This window comes from Anopheles arabiensis, chromosome 2 (genome assembly GCF_016920715.1).
Source record: "Anopheles arabiensis isolate DONGOLA chromosome 2, AaraD3, whole genome shotgun sequence".
In the NCBI taxonomy this organism is placed as follows: domain Eukaryota; kingdom Metazoa; phylum Arthropoda; class Insecta; order Diptera; family Culicidae; genus Anopheles; species Anopheles arabiensis.
In genome coordinates, this window is record NC_053517.1 from 95,577,828 (window position 1) to 95,598,346 (window position 20,519).

General features: G+C 43.1%; 1 protein-coding gene across 3 annotated transcripts in view; it reads left to right on the forward strand.

Moving 5' to 3' along the window:
• The window catches only part of LOC120894057 (potassium voltage-gated channel subfamily KQT member 1), a 242,049-nt gene that overhangs the window by 124,156 nt on the left and 97,374 nt on the right, over positions 1-20,519 (forward strand). For all 3 annotated transcript variants that reach the window (XM_040296406.1, XM_040296407.1, XM_040296408.1), the window contains one exon: positions 17,954-18,142. In XM_040296406.1, the coding sequence (XP_040152340.1) occupies positions 17,954-18,142 (189 nt within the window). The remainder of the gene's footprint in view (positions 1-17,953; positions 18,143-20,519) is intronic.

Genomic DNA, 20,519 nt, shown 5'->3' on the forward strand with positions numbered 1-20,519 from the left:
AACGGTTACAGGAACCGTGTTACATGTTACGCACGGGAGAGTGCGCCAAAGGGTTAGCTTGTTGTTTGTTTTTCTCATGATCAACCTCCAGTTGTGGATATAGTAATGTTACAGTTTAATTAATGCTGTAGTGAGATTTCGTGGTTTATATATGCACGATGAAAGGAGTTATATTGAAGTTTTCGGGCACAACACATACAAATGTGTCATATTCTTCAAATATTTCGAGATCATTTAACAGGATTCAACATGATATTTGGATTAGTAAAAGAATTATGATAAATCAAAATAAATACGAAATAGTTTTGATATCCCTTCATAGTGGCATGCAATGTGTAATGTCAGTGCCTAATAACCCATTTATGAGTTAACCATAAATTACGTAACTACCATACGAGGAAGGAGCTAACTCTTTTTAAAGCTTTTGGCATAATAAAAAGCTGAATGTATAAGATATTAAAAATTATTAAATTTCATTAAAAAAAACGATTGCGATTTTTTTTATTTAAACAGTTAAATTGGAAAAGATGTCCGAGCTGTGATAAAGTTTTGGCGTTACGTAATTTAAAGAAACCCCTTAAAAATCTTATTTAAATCATTATTGAAAATCAAATTTTGTTGCTCAGGTTTTGCGGTGTTAAATTTTGTGTTAGTTTTTTTCCTGATTTTAAAGCATAAAGGGCATTGATTTTATAACAGTTTAGAGGCTAAAAATGGAGAATTAATTATATTATCATCTCGTATTGGTTTTATATCTGAAATGGAATATATCTGGCACGATACATTCACAGTAAGTGATGATAATTACTACTGTTTCCTGTTCCTATAAGAAGCGTTTTTTCCACACCTGACTTTTTATGCTCAAAACTACCATAAATGTGACGAAATGTGTAACAATGCCTTTTAAAATTATTATCTTTAATGTTGCGTTATAAAATGGAGATTATCGCTGGTAAGCCATCCGTCAGCACTCTCCACAGCTCCATTAAAACCAAAGCCTTCGGCACAACACAACCAACCAGTGTATGACTTTATCAGCAAAAACCGGAAAGTTTAGTGGCTAAAAATGGCTCATAAAGAAAACATTGCCAGTATGTTTTATTAGCAGCATTTTAATGTATGCTAACTTTGCTTCTGCTGCTGCTGTTATCCTCCAGGCGGAGCAGTACTAATGAGAGATGCTTAGAGAAAGTGCGACTTGTGTCGAAATGCGTGAATAAACCATATCGTCGCTCTCCATAAACACCATGGCAAAGTAGCTGATCGTGACATAAAACTGAACTTTACATTTTTATTGCTATCTGTTATGCTCGTTACACAAATATAAAAGAGAGAGAGAGAGAGAGACAAAAAATCAGAATATCAACACGTGTATCCTCCCTCTTCAGGATGACACAACACAGAAAGGACATGTTAAAATCAAAATTCCATAACACGTTCATTAAATGTAAGGACACCCTGTGAGAGTGACAGATGAGTGGCGGCACACACATAAAACAAATAAAATAAAATAAAAAGCGCAAATCAAACAATTCAACGTGCCACCATCGGATTGGAGCGATGGAGTGGTCGTAAAAATTTTAACTCACTGTGTCGTACTGCATTTTTAAGTAGCGTACAAGGGTTGCTTGTTGCGCGCCGCGTGGTCAATTCCGTCCACTTAGCCCAACGGATGTGTGCCGTATTGTGCGTAATGGAAAAATAACCGGGAAGCGACCAAATGGCACACAAACTAGTACGGCACAGAAATGTCACTTATCCCATTGTTTGCGAGCCGAAAGGATGGATGGGTTTATGCTGTGCGCTTCGTGTTTTGTTGTCGCGTTGCAAAACAGACCGCGTAGAGTGATTGAAACGCACCGCCTACTGGGAGGCAGCTCACGTGCCTGTTTGCGTGGAATTTTGATGCTGGCTCACGCTCACCTTGACTTCCTTTCTGCGCAGCTATTTGTTTTTTGGCATGCTGAATTTTATGATTGCAGCTTTTAGGGCACCGCAAAGCATACATGTGACATGTGTTCCATGCGCAAACACACACACACACACACGCTCATTATCATTCTGCAAGCGGGTTGTAGAGAGCGATTGTGCAGGCGTGCTTACCGTTTGCTGACTGATTGTTCCATTTTGGACAGTTGTTGTCACACTAACTTGGCATAATTTGCGAATGTATTTCACGTAATCGTACCATTCAGTCATCCTTTATTTGAAACTTTCTCTTTTATTATTATTATTATTTGTTAGCTAATCTTCATGGGAGTTATTAGTTAATTTTTGGGATAGACAATATGATTTTAAAGTAATGACATGTCTAAAGTAATTGACAAAAGCAGCATCGTACGAAATAACTGGCAAACTAACGCCGATATGCTAATAATTCATTTAAAAATAGATATGTCCAGCCACGGTCCTTTCTGCCTGCGAAATCTCAGCACGGCAGCAATTTATTGACACTGGCCAACCCAAGGGAGACCTTAATTGTTCTTCCCCGAAATAACACGTCCATCGGCGACGCTGTGCGTAACTGGCTCCCCATCGGCATAACTGATCGGCAACGGCTCGAATAACAACAACGCGCTATTCAATTAGTGTCATGCAGCGAAACGACTCGTACACAACTCGCGCTCAAGGAGCGAACCTGGGTCGCCCCACCGAAGGGGCGAACAAGTATTTAAAATTTCATGACAGCCGGTCATATTGCGCCCGCTGCTAATTTCCCTTCCCTTTCCTGCAAACTATGCCCGACAACGCCAATAATGTGATGAGCGAAACGCTGTGTCCGAAATTATACGCGCCAAAAAAGCGCGCACAGGGAGGGCCAAATAATTGCGCTCATCAAATCAACTCGGCTCGGCTCTCCCTGACAGACAGCTGACAAATGCTGGAAGGAATGTGCCATAATTAGCCAGAATGGCCGTAATCCTCGCCACGTGCGCGAAAGCCAGATTTGCGGTGTGGCGCGCGAAAAGAAAAAGGGTGGTCGGGTTGGAGCCAATTGGACGATTTGGAGCAATTGACGGTGGGTGGCCGATGGGGCTGATGCGTGTACAATTGGTAACGATAATATTTCTTTTTCCCGTCCGCTCCGCAACTTCTGCTCCTCAATCTCATGGCGTTGTGGGATGTGAAGGTGTGAAGTAAAGACAGACGTTGTGATTGTTTGATTTTGTCGGTTTTGTATTTCCATCCTTCGCGACCTTTTACTGTGAGGAACGGGGAGTGTTCGGGTAGGGAGGAGTTGTTGTTTTTAAATTGATTATTTTTTCCAAGCTTTGTAGGAACTGTGTCTGTGTTTGTTTGGAGAAAAGTGGAAAGGAAAATAGAAGCGCGCTAACAGCTCCAAAAGTGGAACATTTAAGTTTGAAATGTTTGATGATTTTCACTCCAGTTTTAAGAGACAGAAACCTGCTTTGTAGCTTTTTTCCCATGACCGAATTATTTCTTGAATTTGCTCAAATTTTTCCAATTAAAATGATCATTAAAGAGCATAAAGTAATGCAAAAATCGGTATGATAAAGCCAGTAATATCCTACAATTCTTAGCATACTTACCCACATGAAATGGTGACTTTCTTTAACTCGCGATACTTGTCATTAACTATAAACTGTGAAACTTGAGACCACATCATATTACCCTTAAAATGATTGATTAGCTTTAGTTGACAAAAAAATTGATGCGGAACCTGTGGAAGCAAACATCAAATAACTTGCTTTTTATGTGCTGAAAACCTCCAAATAGAATGTCTGAAGTTGGGTGTGTGATTGAGAATGGAATGGAATAATTTCTGTCATAAGTTGACCAACTCTATTCGTAACATGTTATTTTTTAATTTACTTTTACACGCCAACATCTCTTCTTAAAGTAATCGTATTTTAAAATAACATATTAAAAAACCCTAAACTACGTCATTTGGTCATAAATGGCTAAGTAGTGACATAGAAATAAGCGACCCTGCAACGCAAAGTACACTGAATGCCTTAATGGGTTTGGGAAGAATTTTTAAATTTTAATGGTTTCAAGTTTCATCTACCTTTTAAGATGTTTCTTCTCGTTTTGTCTGCAAACATTTTCCTCCCGTCTTTTCCTTGATTCTGTCGTCTCCCGTGGCGTAAGTGCAGGAAATGGCGAAGGTAAACAGAATCCAAACCGGAAGTCGTTTTTCCTGTTCTCCCCACATGGATTTAGAGATACTTGTGCTGTTTGCTTTTTCTGCAGCCACAGCCGCGTGTGCACGTGGTGGTCCATGCGAACCTAATGCGACGGATTTATTTCATCAACTGAAAATAAATACGTTCCACCTTCCGAACAGAGATCAGCATAAGGAAGGAACGCTCCCAGCGGCGCACACACCAGCGGCATCGGAGTAAAAAGCGGGCTGCTAACAAATAGCTAAGCTGCCATGAGTCACATGCTGCTGAAAGATGAAACTTTCCCTCGAGAGCGCGTGCAATTGTTTTTCGCGTGCCTTTTTGCGGACGATATGACTACGCTTGCCAGTGCTGCTGCTGCTGATGGGCGGTTGAAAAGCGGAAACGCAAAGTTCGGAGTCTCGAAATCCCACCCCCCAGTACAGCAGCTCGTCCGCGTCAGCTGGATGTATTGCCCGGGAAACGAGATAACGAGCAATTAACGAGCAAATCTTTCCACAACACCAGACGTCCCATCACCGTTGTGTGCGTGTGTTTGTGTGCCAGCTGTCTTGGTGGATTTCGTTGAGATGGTTGCTTTAGTTTTTTTTTTCTATTGCTACGACAGGCCACACACAAAAAAAACGCCCGAAACAAAACTCAACTGTAGCAACACCGAACTGTGTGCCCATCAACATTTTCGTTCGCCTTGTTCTTACCTTTGCCACGGAAACTACTGCTGCTGCTGCACACTGCTACATTCTACGACGATTCGACGTGGAGCTCATCAAATCACATCGTTTACCATCATAATCGTTATGCTAGTGAGTTGTTGATGATGCCGCATCGTGAAGCACCGCGGTTGATGAGCGCGTGTTCGCCGTTGCCAGCTTGTGCCCCCTCCCCCCAGCTCTCAGTTCAGTTTGCAAGAGTTAATGAAAGGAACATTTGTTCCCACCCGGGGCAGCCCTGGTAGCTCTCCACTGTGGGCCGGGAGAACTGGGTTCTGGCCGGAGTGATGGATTTATTTTTAACGATTCTTTCTCGCCCGGTTTTACGCCGATTTTCGCCGAGTACGCCAAGCCGAAGATAAACGCACATTAGGCTGGTCCGGTTGGTACCATGGGTACTTTTTTGCTGTGCATGTATGCGAACATCTTCGACTTGTTGTTTGTAACTGGCCAAAGATAGGACAGTGTGTAACACCTTCAAGTGGCCGCACTGATGGAAACCATTTGCCCATGGAAACGCGCCGATACGCGCCGCGTACGGCAAGTGGTGTTGGCGCACCGATTTGCGCCGTGCATCTGTGTCTGTGTATTTTCACGTTTGTTTATCTTGGAAAGTAGACTCATCTTCGCCTAGCAGCAGCAGCAGCAGCAGAAAAGGTAAAACGTTTTCGAACCGGGGAGTAAGGGAGGCATCTGGTGCGTAAGATTAATGAGTTGCTACGCCCGGGTTTGGATTCGTTACACGGCAGGGTTTAGCTTCTCTGCTCTATCCATTAAGCCACCCATACCTGAGGGGTTGCTCCTGCCGAAACAGGTAGAAACAGGTGTTTGAGGAATCAGTCGCGTCCTGAGTGGGAGGGTGGGGGAGATGGGTGATTTAAGCGCAGCAATCGGGCCCAATGTTTGGATGAATGTGGCGAGGTGAAAAATTGCAATGAGTAGGTTATTTAGTAACAGCGCCCGGTCATGACGGTGGTGATGGGGTGGTGGTCTGGGTAGGTGGTAGTCGTTTAGTGTGCTGAGAATGAATAAATCTTGACACTGTCAATATGGTTGAGCAAATTTGAAATCGTTTTCGGTGGGAAACTGGAAGGATAAGGGGGGTGGGAGGGCGTTTGTTTTAGACTGTGATTAAGAAGGAACGATATGTTTGTGGGTCTCGTTTGTATGTTTGTGCTCAAGGTTGGGTTGATTGTACATTATTGTGTGTTTTTTGTTTGTTTCAAACTGTAATGAGGTTTTTGGTAATAGGAATTTTGGAAAGTTTAGATGTTTTATAAGAAAAATAAGGATGATTTGGATTTTGTAATAAAAAATTCCACCAAAGGTTCTACAATGCAGGGAAAGTCGAACTCGTCGAATACTTCAAAACTTTTTTGGAATTGTGTAATTTCATTGGTTCAATTTGGTCAGACTTAGTCTGTTCTATCAACTGTTTGCAGACAATGATGTAAAAAATGTGTTGTTGTATCCCTGCACAGTATCAGTAGTTGGATTCCTCGACATAACATCGGGCAGGTTTTCAACAAAATTTTCAGAAAATACGTAACCAACGACGCAAGTTCACTAATCTTGGGTTCTTATAATGATTACAGTAGGCCACAAAGTACAGGGTTTTCCAGGGGTTCTCATAGTTTTGGGACACTTCCTTCACTCTCTCTTATAGGAAGTGAACTTTATATGTTGGAAATTGGACTCTATGGCACCCTTTCCGGGCAGGCTATTTGGAAATTCCTATTGGATTTGTCCAACAAGGGTGTTATAGAGTTCAATTCCTTTACATTAAGTTCGTTTCACGTAGAAAAGAGTAAATAAAGTGTCCCACAGCTATGAGAACTCCTGGAAAACACTTTAAAATGATGTTTTGGAACTAAAAATAATTAAAACATTTATCAATATTTCTAAATTGAATAATTTTAATATTTCCTAGCAAATCAAACTCGCTTAATGACACATATTGAGATTTCTCGATAAACTCACGCCATTGACCGTGGAGCGATAAAATTTACTGAAGTAGGTCAATTCCAAGGAAAATCTATTTTATCTAATAGATAGGTGATCTAATTACCTATCGATTAATACATTAAACATTATATTCAGATTTGTTCTCTTTGCGTTTGTGGTGCAGATAAATAAAACCCTAATTTTTACTTCCTTGCTGCCTCCAATCACTGAGGTTATTAAAATACCTTCAGGGTACTCATTGCAGGGATATTATTTTAAGCCTGGTATAATGAGGCCCCGGAACGTTTCATGTCATCATTAAGTTTTTACACTGATGCATTGTAATAATTTGAACGTACATTCTTAACAAAACATACACCAGAATTCACTCCTTGGATCTTCTAAGTATGATAGTATGTTAAATAGAATGCCTTTCGCGTGCTCGAATCCCGTAAACGCTTGACAGTAAACGAGACACTCACGTTTAATGCACTTTAATTGCAAACATTAACACAATTTAACGGCGATAACACAAAAAAGACGTGAGCAAAGGCATCTTAAAGACGAGAGCATTTTTCAATGCCCAAGAAGATGATAGCAGCAGCAGCGTGCTCGTGTTACCCGTGACTTAACGGGCCATTCTACACGTTTCCTCCCGACGAAAATGGGTTTCCTGAACCAGCCTTTATGTTAGCGCTAAATGGGAAGAAAAGCATCATCGCGCATCGGTTGGTTTCCCATGCTCATGACCTCGTCCATTCATTCAGCCAGTCCAGGCCCGGTGTGGATACAAAAACTTCGTCTCCCTTGCCTTCGTTGTGTTTTTTTTTTTGTGAAGCTTCAAGTCACGTAAAGTATTTTCTATTACCGCGGGGATGTAAAAATAATCTAAAGTATCTCTCACTTTGTGTGCGATGTTAATCGTGAAGCCCGAGCGCCGGTAATGAACTGGATGCCGGGCGTTTCTAAGTGAAACATTTTCTTCCGCTGCCAACGGTCTCGGAGAAAAAGGTTTTTTTTTATCGCCCGGAGATTAAAATCCCGAAGCAAAGAGGAGCGGGGAGTGTACTGAGTGTCCCCAACTCCTAGTGGTAAGATGTATGCATTTTTCTGAATGGCATTTGCCTGGGTGCGCGCTAATGGTTTGGGAAAATGGGTCGGTCGGTCGGTGTCCCGTTACAGCATCCCACGTTTCATGCATCTTGATAAATAGCCACCATTTAATAGTGTCGTTTAAAGTCAGTCGTCAGCGCGGGCTTCTTTGGTTGGGAAGTGAAAGACAAAGTTGCCTGATACAGGGACCAGGGAGTGACAACCTATACCTCTGTACGGTGCAAGAGCAGCAGCAGCAGCAGCAGCGGCTAGACAAACGGCAAAGGATAAAGTGACTTTTTTGCTGTTGTTGTTGTGCTGCGGAGTGAAGTGAGCTGAGCATAGAAAAGTGCCCACTGAACCGGAACAATGGCGTCACGTAAAACATCGACCGTCAGTGACAGTGGGACGATCTTTGCCGGCGGCAGAATGCACCATCGCGACCCGCCACCGACGACAGCCGGCGTGCTGCAGCGCCGCCGTGACAGTGCCGCAAGTGGCAATTGCAGTAATGAACACAATCAAAACAGTAATGACCATCGCCGGAGCCGGCAGGAACCACACTTTCCACAAATTAAAATCGTTATAGACGAGCCGGAGCGGCCCGCGCTGAAGGGGGGCACCGGTGAGGATGCTGCACTGGCATTGCATACCTTGCGGCGCCATTCTGCGCGCCGGCACGGTACCACGAAAGGTTTAAGCCGGTCGGCGCAAACGAAACCGACCACCGGGTCGGCCGCGTTCCTTACCATTTACGACAGCCGGGCGGGCGAACGGCGGGCAAGTGGTGCATCGTGCGGGTCCGGGTACTTCCCGGACAGCCGGGAGGATTTGCGGTCGTACGTGGCTGATTACGGTGACGAGGACGACGATGACTACGGCATCGATACGGACGGTAGGTACCGTTTGCAGCGGCGTCGTGTTTCGCGCGGTTCGCGAAATGAGTACGACGGGGAGGAGGTAGAGGAGGACGAGGAGGAGGACGAGTTGGAGCAGGACATCGATGAGGAGGATGACGAGGAGGAGGACGACGAGGACGAGGATAATGGACGAGATTACCATAGGTTTGGTTCTAGCGTTTTGCCCGGCACCGCGGGTTTTTGTTGCAAGCTTTGTCGATTGTGCAAGTGCTGGTGCGCTGGTGTTAATATTGTCGCCGAGACTGCTCGCGTTACTAACAAGCTGACATAACTGCATGGGAGGTGTAGGGTTGCTGCCTACCTTCTAGAATGCGTCCCGCAGGCAGAGCAACAACTTCACTAATTACTTTGTACTCATGCAAATCGAACGGATAACTTTTGCTAACCTAACCCACACAAAAGTTCACTCTCTCGCTCTCGCTAATGGCGCTTTGTGTTCGTGTTATTCAGTTTAAACCAACCACAGACACTCACACACACACACGCGTGTGCACATTATATGGTGTGGAATTAAATCCTTTTGGTTTAGACACAACGCCACAGCGGGCTGATGTACACATGTGAGCTAACGATGTGTAAGAAATCGGCTCCGGAAGGATAAGTATGCTACAAAATATGTGTCGAAGAGACATTCGTGTGGTTTGTTATCGGTCGGAATCGATTAACGCAAATGATTATGTTCACCTGTAATGGTTGTACTAGAGAAAGCGAGCAAAAACAGGTGCAATTTGGATTGTTTAATCCTTGGAAGTGTTCATTTTGTGTATGCATTGAGGAAAATCAAACTTATACTCAATGTTATTGTGACTGTTTAATGATACCTAAATAGGTTGCAATAACTTTATGGTTGGAAATGTTACCGTCGTTCCCTAAAATCAAGCTCTGTTGTTATTTCGTATAATATTTCAATTAAACAACTACTCTTCTGGGGTAATTAAATGTGTTCGGCAAGTGTGACTAAAGCAAGACTCAACAGCTTTCTACTGAGTATTAAAAGATATCTGTCATCAAGAAATAACATTATTGTCGATACATTTGACAATTAATAAGTTTTTGATAATGTTGTATGTCTACCAAACATGTGTGCAAAGTTTAATATGATCTACACATATAGGGGGCACTGTCCATTCGGGGCTTGAACACTTGACGGACATGTTGTTAAGACGTGCGAGTTGACGATTGTACCACGAGATCGGCCCAATATATACCAAATAAAGTTAATTAGTATTCCATAGCTTCTTCTTACTTATCCGGCTTCTAATGGATGTATTAATATTTTGTATTAATGGCTTTTATTCCAAATAATTCAAAAGTTTAATTAACGAATGGAACATACTTCTCGTACCCATGGTTTGAAAACATGGAGAAGAAAAGCCTTTTAATTATGATATATAGCTAGCCATCCTCCGTACCAGGACAATATTCACAATAGATAATTTATAAACACAAATAATGTAACATGTGTTTATATAAATGTGATATTTTATTTATTTGTGCACCTCATTACAAACAACCTCTTCTATTGTGTAAATTGAATAATGTCTGACTTCAATTGTGTATCCACCACATTTACTGGAAGCGCATTTTGAAAACAAACAACAAAGACTTCTCAAATTGAAAACAAATAACATAATTCTGAATTGTGAACATTGTACCGTGTTGCAGAGCATTTGAATTCAAATAAATTACTGCACATTAATCAATTTCCAACATAAAGCATCGACCGGGCAGCGTGTTTTAATTTGCGCCTACAAACTACAAACGCAACCAATTTGCTGCGTCGAACGCGTCGTTACCCAATCAAATCTGTTATCACTAACGAAACTAATCTGGTTCGCTTGGTCCAACGTTCAGCAAGCGCGCCACCATCAAAGCAGCGTTATGTGCTGATGTTGCAACGAACCTTGCTCTCCGCAAAGTCATCAAAAACGTACACACACACACATAAACACAGCCAACGCTAGGCTAGGCGAATGACTTTGAAGGTCCTGGACCGAAAATCGGCACACGCTCGATCCATTGCCTATTGGCCTCCGGCTCACTGGTGTATGCTGTTGTACGTACGATGGCAGACGCAGAGACGCGTTTTATTGAGCACGATAAATTTTCATTTGTCACCACATAGCCATACACAAAAGCCCCACAAAACCCCGCTGGCTACCCGGGTACCCGGGATAGAAGCTCGATGCGAATGTTTTCGACACACAAAAGCAGTGTGCATGCAATCTGCGGGCCCTGTTGCTCACGACCGATTGCCACAATTGGATAGTGTTTATTTGTCATTGTCTCGGCCATCCCTGGGTCAAAGTCGAATTCATCTCGTGCCGGTTTGTGTGCCGACGTCGTGTGTCAACGGCGACAACAGTCGTCGCATGAAGCATGAGGAAGTTGGCATTGCGCTCGAAGCTTTAGAGCAGTTGTGTACTGTTTCCGGATTGACTTTTTCTTTCCACTCTCCTTTGTACGCTCCTTGACGGATAACACATGTTTGGGTGCTGTGAGCGGGAAGGATCTGGTGGGGATACGATTTCTCGAAAATTCAATTTACTAACAGTTTCCGGGACTGTTTGCAGCGTCTCATTCGCACACGGATCAGACTCGGACCGCACGCCAACGGGTCGGGTTGCGAACGAACCCTGTTGCTTCGCATCGGCGTACATACACAGCAACATACACAGCCGATCCCGCAACCATCTTACGGTGCTGAAATACGGAGCCTGTGGCATACGGGCTTCTATCCCCACAGCCAAGCTACGGCCTCGGCCTGATTCGATTTTGGGCAGAGTCCAATTTGCACTCGTAATGCCATTCGATATCCTGAAGAGATTGGAAAATGTCGTACACCAGCTTTCCTTTTCCACTGCCTTGAAGTCAGAGTCACGAGCAAAGTTGGCGGAAAACAGGCAAGATTGGAGCCTGCTCATCTTTAGTCGTGGTTAATACGTGGGAGGTGTTGCTCGCTTGCTTGTGTGCAAAATTATTGCAGATTGTTTACACAGTGGCGCAAATGGTTAAAGGTACATCTGATCGGAATAGAATTATGTAAAAATCATTTTATAAAAGTGATATTTGTTCACTAATTAAAGGACATTTTACTATTTTTTTAACCAAAACGCAACAAAAAAACCATTAAAACTAGTTGAATATTCTTACAAAAATCGCTTGTGAAAATAGCTTATAAGTTCTCATAAGTTTTCTACTACTACAATTAGTCAATACAGATTGATTGAAGGTAGATAAGATAATTTCGATTTTTGATTGAGAAAAGTGAACTAATGTATTCATTCTGTGCTCAAGGTTTGCTGATTTTATACTATATCTAAGGAAACTGAACGAATTCTGTTTTGGAGATGTTACTTCCTTTGCAATCGTTAAACGAGATGTGTACCAACAATTCTTCTAGCAACTGTACGAGTTTCCTTACCGTTTGGCCCTGTATCTCATTTCTTCATTTAATGATTTTCCAATGCTGCAAGCTCCCAGAGAGATCTCTCTCCCTTCCTACGCCTCATTCAACCCAATCAACAAGTGCGTACGTGCGTGCGGGCGTGCGTGTGTGGGCACCGACGATCCAAACACTCGTTCGCAAAATAATGTGATTGCTTTTACGGAAAACGATATTCGAAACCTGGTAGGCCCGGGGAGTACTGCCACCGGCAGCGGACCACCACCACCACCTCCACCACCGGCCAGCTCCCCTGCGCTCTGTATATTTACGAGCTTGTCGGCATCGTCGGCCTAATGCGATTGATTTATCGTCGATAGATCAGGTGGTATTGAGCTGTGCGATAAATCATAGCGCAATGGTTACGCACCAAACTCGATTGTCTTGTTGATTATGGCTTCGCCGACATTGAAGCCGACGTCTTGAGTGACGGAGGTAAAATGCACTGAACAGGAAGAGTAGGTCGATTTTCATTAAGCCCAATAGCATCACAAGCCTTCAATCTACTCCGATCAGATTACTGCAGAACGTTGGATGCTTAAAGGGAATTGCTGGAGACTGTGTCCTTCTTTTTGTCTGTTTGTTTTTGGCAGGACCATACTGCCATGTAACATCCCTTTAGCACCTTTCGAGTTTTTTAATCAACTTTTGTATTCTGTTGCTGCGAAAGAACGGCCAGAGAGACTCGTTTTTGTGAAGGCTCGATACAGTCCTGCACCGAGCGGTTGGAAAATAAACACATTAATCCTTGCTTTTAATCTTCCTCCATGACGGAATTGGCATTGTACGTATGTGTGTGTGAGAGAGGTCCCGAGAAGAGATCAAAAGATACGATTTAGTCACACTTGGGCGGATTCGTATGTTGTCTGGGTTCGGTGGATGGCGCCCCAACCCATCGCAAAGGCAGCTTAGCAGGACAATGTTAAGGATTCTTTCGACATAAGCTAACGTGTTTCCTGTTTTTCCTGCCCTATCTATACAACCAAAGGTTGTTTTTTTTTCCTCTTCTGTTCGTGTTTGGAGGTTGAGGTGAAGCTTCCGCTTCCTTACGCCCCCTTGTTTCCCTCTATGCAATGGCTGGCGTCGGAGCAAATGGAAGCTGCAGGAAACTTTCACTTGGAGGACAGCCGAGCTTCCGAGAAGATCGTGGAAACAATCAAAGTCTCGTTCGTTGCACGTTATCCCACCCTCCAGGGTCCGTCAGCTCCATACTCGTTCCCGCTCCCGGAGCTAACCTTCCACCTTTCTCCCGGCGTCAGCAACAGCGAGAACGAGCATCCGGTACGAGCCCGCCGGAGCCGGATTTGTTGTTTTCAGTTAGTTAGCAACAAAATAACCTTAGCAGAACCCTGCAGCCATTTGGTGCTAACGCTGTTGCTGCTGCTGCTGCTGCTAGTTGTTGCCTCCGTTGCTGGTTAAAACTAGCAGCCCCGTTACGTTTTCGTGATGGCACGGACGGATCAGAGCATTAGAAAAGTAAATATAATGCCGTTGTCCCTTCGTGTTTTGCTGTTTTTTTTAAAGAGAAAGAACAACAACATAACGAAGGGCCGGGGGGGAAGGAGGGGGGAGGAGGATGGAAGGAAGAGATGTAAGGGACTCTTCTTCCCAGCGCCATTGAGTCGAGATGCAGAAGGACATGTTGTTTGTCGTTTTCATTTGCTTTGTAACCCACGGGTAAGTGTGGAATGGTTTAAGGACTTAGGCAGACAGACATGGGCTGGAAAGCGCAAACACACACACACACACACAATATTGAACAAAAAACAAGCAGAAATGAAGCAACGGTACCATTTTATCCGCTGTTTGAAGAAAAAAAAAATGGACATTTTGGGTTCCGTGTCTATAAGCCTCAGCGCATTTGGATGCTCAATTTCTGACTTCAAACACGTCGCCACGGATGTACACCTTTTCCCGTGTGCCAGTTGATGCTCTACGAACGTAATTGAGCACAGGGCTCCGGGAAAATTGTCCCTTCTTGTCACCCTTTGTTGGAGCACACGGTAACTGCGGTGGTGTTCGGTGCGAATGTCATTCGTAAAGTAGCCTTTTTATCACATATTAACATTTTTGTCAGTTTATTCTTCACCTTTGTCGGAGTAGTGCGCATTGGAAGCAGTGCAGGGTTGAAAGTTTGGTATCGATTTTTTTTTTTTTTATGTTTCCGCCATATTTTACGCTTCAGATGGGATCATTGTGTTACTGTTGGCTCGACAAACGACGAAAATGGATTTAACCACTTACAAGATAACACTAGTTTGAAGGTGATGGGTGCTTTATTGGTTTTATAGGCAAAATTTGGTTAAAAAATGCACAAAGCCATGAAAACTAGTTGTTTGTAATTTTTTTTAAGTATTATTATTATTACTATCATTATTATTATTATTATACCATTCCCCTACAAAATCAGAACTGAAAGAATCGAACAACGCTTTAACAGGCAACATTGATTGAACGTTAGAAAATAATGAAATTAATGAATATTGGATAGCTTCACCGAACATGAAATCATCGTTGAAAAGCTATAGGATACCATTTCTAAGATTATTATTGGTTTATAACTCAAGTTGTAAAACAGCGAAAGATTCTTACTGAGTTGAATTGTGTTAAACTTCATAAATAACGCTGAATATTTACTCAAGATATTTACTATGCGAGCATGGAAATATAATATGGTTTGATAAGAGAAAACACGTTACATAGTATCTATTAAATCAGGTCCTATTTTATGACATTTTTCTAGCAACTAACATGAGTTTACTGTCATAGGGTTTTCCAGGGGTTTTCATAGTTGTGAGACACTCCTTTGACTCTTTCTTAAGGGAAGTGAACTTCATATGATGGAAATTGAGCTCTATAGCACTTATTTTGGACAGCTTCCTTGAGAAATCCCATTAGATTTGTTCAACAATGATGCTATAGAGTCCAATTCCCATTACATTAAGTTCATTTTATGTAAAAATGAGTCAATAGAGTATCTCACAGCTATGATAACTTTTGGAAAACCCTGTATTGTCATCGTATATGGACAAATTACATGAAAGTAAGTACAAAAAGCATTTAAATGGACTATGAATCTATGATGGATTTTATTGCAAGATACAATTTCGAATTAAAGTAAATACAAGATCATAGAGGTATTTTTACAAGCCAGCATAGAAGCTCGTCAGTTAAGTTATATTATATATTTTTTCTGTGTAAATGTTTCAGTCAAATGCAATTTGGCAACATCGACAAACACGTTAAGAAATGCCGAACATAACTTTTTGCTAGTTGGCTATTCTTCACCATGGCAAACAATTTATTCGGTACTTACCCTTTTCGCAACTTTCACTTCAAATGGATATGCACTGCTGGCCTTACCGCAATGTTGACAGTTGAGTGAAGTTATTATTATTATTATTATTATTACTATTCACATCACAAAGTTTTCCGTCGGTAATATGAATACCATATTATCGAATTGACAAAGCGTATCATGAGATGGAAAAATATGATTCCCTGCTCCTGGTGCGTGTCGGCAATAACCCGGTGCCAGGGTGTTGTGCACCGATGTCTCGACATTTGCATTCGCTTATTCTGCAGCTTCTGCAATGGAGATGAATGAATGGAAAAGTTTGCACAAAAACTACACACACACACATGGGGAAAAATGTATGAAAAAACAACAGATTGCATTCGTTTTGGCATAGAGAGAGAAAGACTCACACCTTGTACGATATGGAGACCGTGTGTGCATGTGTACTGATGATGTTTGTAGAGCAAAACTTTGGCGAAAAACAGCTTCCCGAGCACGCAGCGGGAATTGCTATAAACGTCAGGCGTTGAAGTTTATGTACCGAGGTTGGCACACATGTTGCTGGCTGCTGGATAAGCTCAAGCCTTTTTTTAATGCACTAAACCCCTGGCAGTCGTTTCAGTCTATTCAGTGCTTCAGTACAGCAACAAACGAAGCACAACAAGGATGAGTAAAATGAGCGACGAAACGCTTTATCTTTTATCTAGGAGGGTTCGAAATAAGGTCACGGGGGATTTAAAAGGAAGAAAAACTGGTAGGGAAAATATTTTTGAATTAAAGCCAGCTTTGTCTAGACTTAAATCGAGCAATTTTGGGGGAGAACGAGCCATCATGCGCATGCCATGGCGTGGCAAAAGTACCATGGCGTTGCTGTAGTTTTCACTTTCACACATCGATAAAGTAACTCATTCCTTTTCCTTTACATTTCTCAATCCTTACCCCGAGCACACATTTCCATTCAAATGTCTTTTTCTTACACCATAATGTTTTATCACCCGCTAGTGCACAGTGTGTCGGCTTTATGACCTAAACTAGTGGAAGACGAAAAAGTACGTTCATGCTTCTCGCACGTTTCTCCGGGATGTCACTGTCTTTATTTTTTCATAACTTTAAGCAGATCATAAAACCTACGGGTAGATATCTCGGTTTTTTTTTGGGTCGTAAATTCCTCCAAACATTCACACACTTTTGAAGTTGTGGTGCACTGGTGTCGCGGGTACATTCCAGCCAGGGATTCGACCCAGCCGTTTATGAGTGTGCTCATTCATTGCGCTCAGCGTTACCCGCGCGCGTACATTCGCGTACTTGGGCGTGACTTTGAATCGTGGCTGGCGGCAGCAGGATGACCGACACCGTGCGTCGGTGTGTCGGTGAGCATAATGCTTGCTATATTTGCATAATTAGTCCGGTGGCATTCTAGCTAGTAGAGAAGGCAAAATATTCGTTCAAGCGAAAGCGGTGCCAGCAGGCATGGGAAGCTTGTCTGCTCGGCGTCACTCCACAACTAGCTAGCTACTAGTCGCGCTTTGTTGTCTTGCATCAGTTGCATCAATGTTTAAATTTATGCCCGCAAAGCGCACGCAAAAAGAAAGCAAATTCCACCAATACTGAAACCCATCATCACCATCATCATCATCACTGTACCGTGGATGCATTCCTGAGCGTCAGCTGGAATGAAGCTGGCTGGCTTACGGCAGACGAGGTGCAAAACTTTGGTCATATTTTCGCAACGCTTTTCGAGACGGGCGAGTCTTCTACGCCTGCTACGGCGTCTTCGCGGTGTCATTTTGCAAACAAGATTACGGCGAGCAATTTCGTTCGTTGCGGCACGCCGGCAAAAGTTTCGGACATCAAGCGGTGGGCAAAGTTTCTGTGTTTGGGTTCGGTTGCAATTCGGTTGGTGAAGATGGTGGGCTGGATAAGGTAAAATGGGACACGGGGATTGGGCTAGCTATTTTATAATTGTTGGATGAGAGAAGGTTGGAAGCATTTTTTATGGTATGATATACTGCTCTGCCCATCAGTGTCATAAATAAAGTGCGAGAAGAATCTTGCAAGTGCTCGACACGCTAAGAATGTTACCGTGCGAGCATGTGCACAGGGGAATCAAACATTACGGGGTTTGGAGCATGCATTCCTACTCTTTCAGCAGCAGAAAAAATATGTTTCAAAAACTTTGCGCCGCTTCACGCCAAGCAACGCAACGTGATTATATTTAAAATACCACGCCACAGAACTCATTTATCTTTCCTTGCCTCAATGTACTAAATTCGCCGAAAAAAGCAGCACGTGCCATGCGTAGTCAACGTAGCACCCTAAATGATGTGTTTGAATATTTTAAAAACTGTACTAAGCATACTTCTTTCCACCATTTTCTCTTTTCCACCAATTTTCAGCGCGTGCAAACTCTCCGACAAAAATAGGGCCGACCGGCTTGCACGACCACGAATGTCACTGTTGGGGAAGCCGCTCAACTATAATCGCGGCTCACGGCGTGATGCCCGTTATAGGCGGCTGCAGAGCAGGGTCTACAATTTTCTCGAGCGGCCCCGAGGCTTCAAAGCGATTTTCTACCATGTCTGTGTGTAAGTATGCCGATAGATGATAAGCGTCAACGGTGTTTTGTATTTATTTACGGAAGCGTTAATAAGTAGATGGTTAGAGATGTTGCATCGCTTATTGTGTATAATTTTTATTTGTTGTTGCGGAAAGTCAAGCGAGGTTAATAATGTGAATGAAAAGGATGTATATTAAAACTGTAAAAGTTGCTGCATTATCCCTTTCATTCTGTTTATATGTACGGCTGACTTGGTGCCCAACATAAAATCACCATCGATAAAACCGGGCATTAAAACACAAATGACAGCTTTCCATTTGCGGATTGTCTTGCCCACAGCTTGACAGAAATTGATTTCTCAATCTCGAAAATATGAAAAAGTAATTAAACAAATCCTCCTTCTTCACGGGCCACTTCGGAAAGACGACACAAAATGGACAACAGCAATTAGCGCAAAAAGTTTGTCAGCAATCATTCGTCGTGAAATTTACGCGACTCGCCCTCGTTTGCGTGCGTTCTGTGCGGCGAAGAAAAGTTATCCTCGATCGTTCGCACGGCTTGCCTTCTGGCAGCAGCAGCGGCACCTGCGGCAACGCGCACCGTAAATCAATTAGGCCGAGGGGACAGCGCAGGTAACGCGCCATAAAGTCCTAATTAAATTTTCATAACGATGATAGGCGGGCTGTCCGATAGGCGGATGGGACCCCATCCTATCACATCGACGGAAGACGAGCGGGTTCTTCCGGTTAGGTGAGTGCTATTTGGCTCGCTATTAGCACCGCGTCGGTTTCACATTCCGCCCCAGCGACGGCGACGGTACCGGGAGCGGCCGGTCACTCGGCGGAAAAAGGTATTGCTCGCGCGTATGGTCGATTTGGATGTTTGCGACCGTTGGTGAATGTGACCTTTTTCCGATTTATTAAGTACCCGGCCAAGCCGAACGTGTGGGATCCGTATTCGGAGTGCCGGTGGGTATTTTTCGGGCCCTGCTGTTTGCGTGTTTCTTTTCGTTGCCGGTTAATGAAGCAAACAATGCGTGGAAGGTGCGGAAAATGGAAATTGAACAAGTCAAACGAGGCGTAAGAAGTTTGGCTCCATTTTTATTACGGGTTCTAAGTAAGGTATCGCTGGGCCTCCGTGTGCTTGATCAGTTGAGCGTGTAAGGATGTCGTGAAAAGATGTAAATCTGCATTCAACTTAACACTACGAAGATACGCTTGAAAGGAAAGGTTTCGCATAAAACGAGTAGAAACATGCTAAACGATGTGTATTAGCTTGAATACAAATAGGTATTTTGTGCTTGATACTCATACAGACTTATGTGGAGATGATGACATCATTTCTTGCACTGGTGTTGCTTATATGCTTAAAGTGCAATGAGAGAGGCCCTCAAAGGCATTTGTGGGTAGATTAACGATAATAAAAGAAATAAATGGTCCTTTTAGGTATAATCAAAGGAGAAATCTATTAAGTTTTGTGGAATTTCATGCAGTTTGAGAGCTATTTTGGACAATTTTACACTACATCATCTTTCTTTATATGGCCCAACAGACCTGTTTGATTAGAGTCGAAGTCGCCTGGAGTCGACTGGAGTCGGGAGAAGTCTAAGTCGACTGGAAGCATGTCATTTTGTGATGTTATTTTGTTCGCCTTTTGCTTTGTGCGTGTACTTCTCAAATAGGGTTTTCTTAATAAGAATAGCGTTTTTAGCGAACCGGAGTCATCAGGAGTCGAAGTCGGAGATGAAATGCTTGACCACAAAACTTTGCACGAGATTACTCCGGATGACCCCGATTCTTGATGATACCGACTTCTGACGATTCTTGATTACTCTGGATGACACTGGATGACTCCTGACGACCCTGGATGACTCCCGCTGACTCCGGATGACTCTGGACAACTCCGAACGACCTCGAACGATTTCGGTCGGCTCTAGACGATTCCAAACTGCTTCGGATAATTCTGGGCGGACCTAACTTCCGGAGTCGGGTCCAACATTTTCGGCGTCGGATTGGTATTGACTCCAGATTTTTGCCAATGTTACCCATCACTTTTCACGACTATCCAGGAACGTCTATACTATGATCTCGACACATCGCAGATTTCAATAAGTTTCCAAATCAAATCAATACCCAAACTCTTCAAAAACATTCGGTAACGCTGGCACAGTAAAGCAGATCTGTTTGAATTTCCGTTTGTCTGCTCGCTGCCCAGCTAAGCGTAACTTACTGCCAAAAACATCTGTAAGCGTTTTTATGACCATTTACGACCCTCGTTCCGCTCTCGACTCTCGGTTTGTTAATCACAAAAACCAGAGTGCGACACTGTGTTATCCCGTCTAACAAGTGGTTTTTGGAGCGAGTCCAAAAGCTGGCCCAAAAGTTCGTTCGTAAGTCATAAAAGCG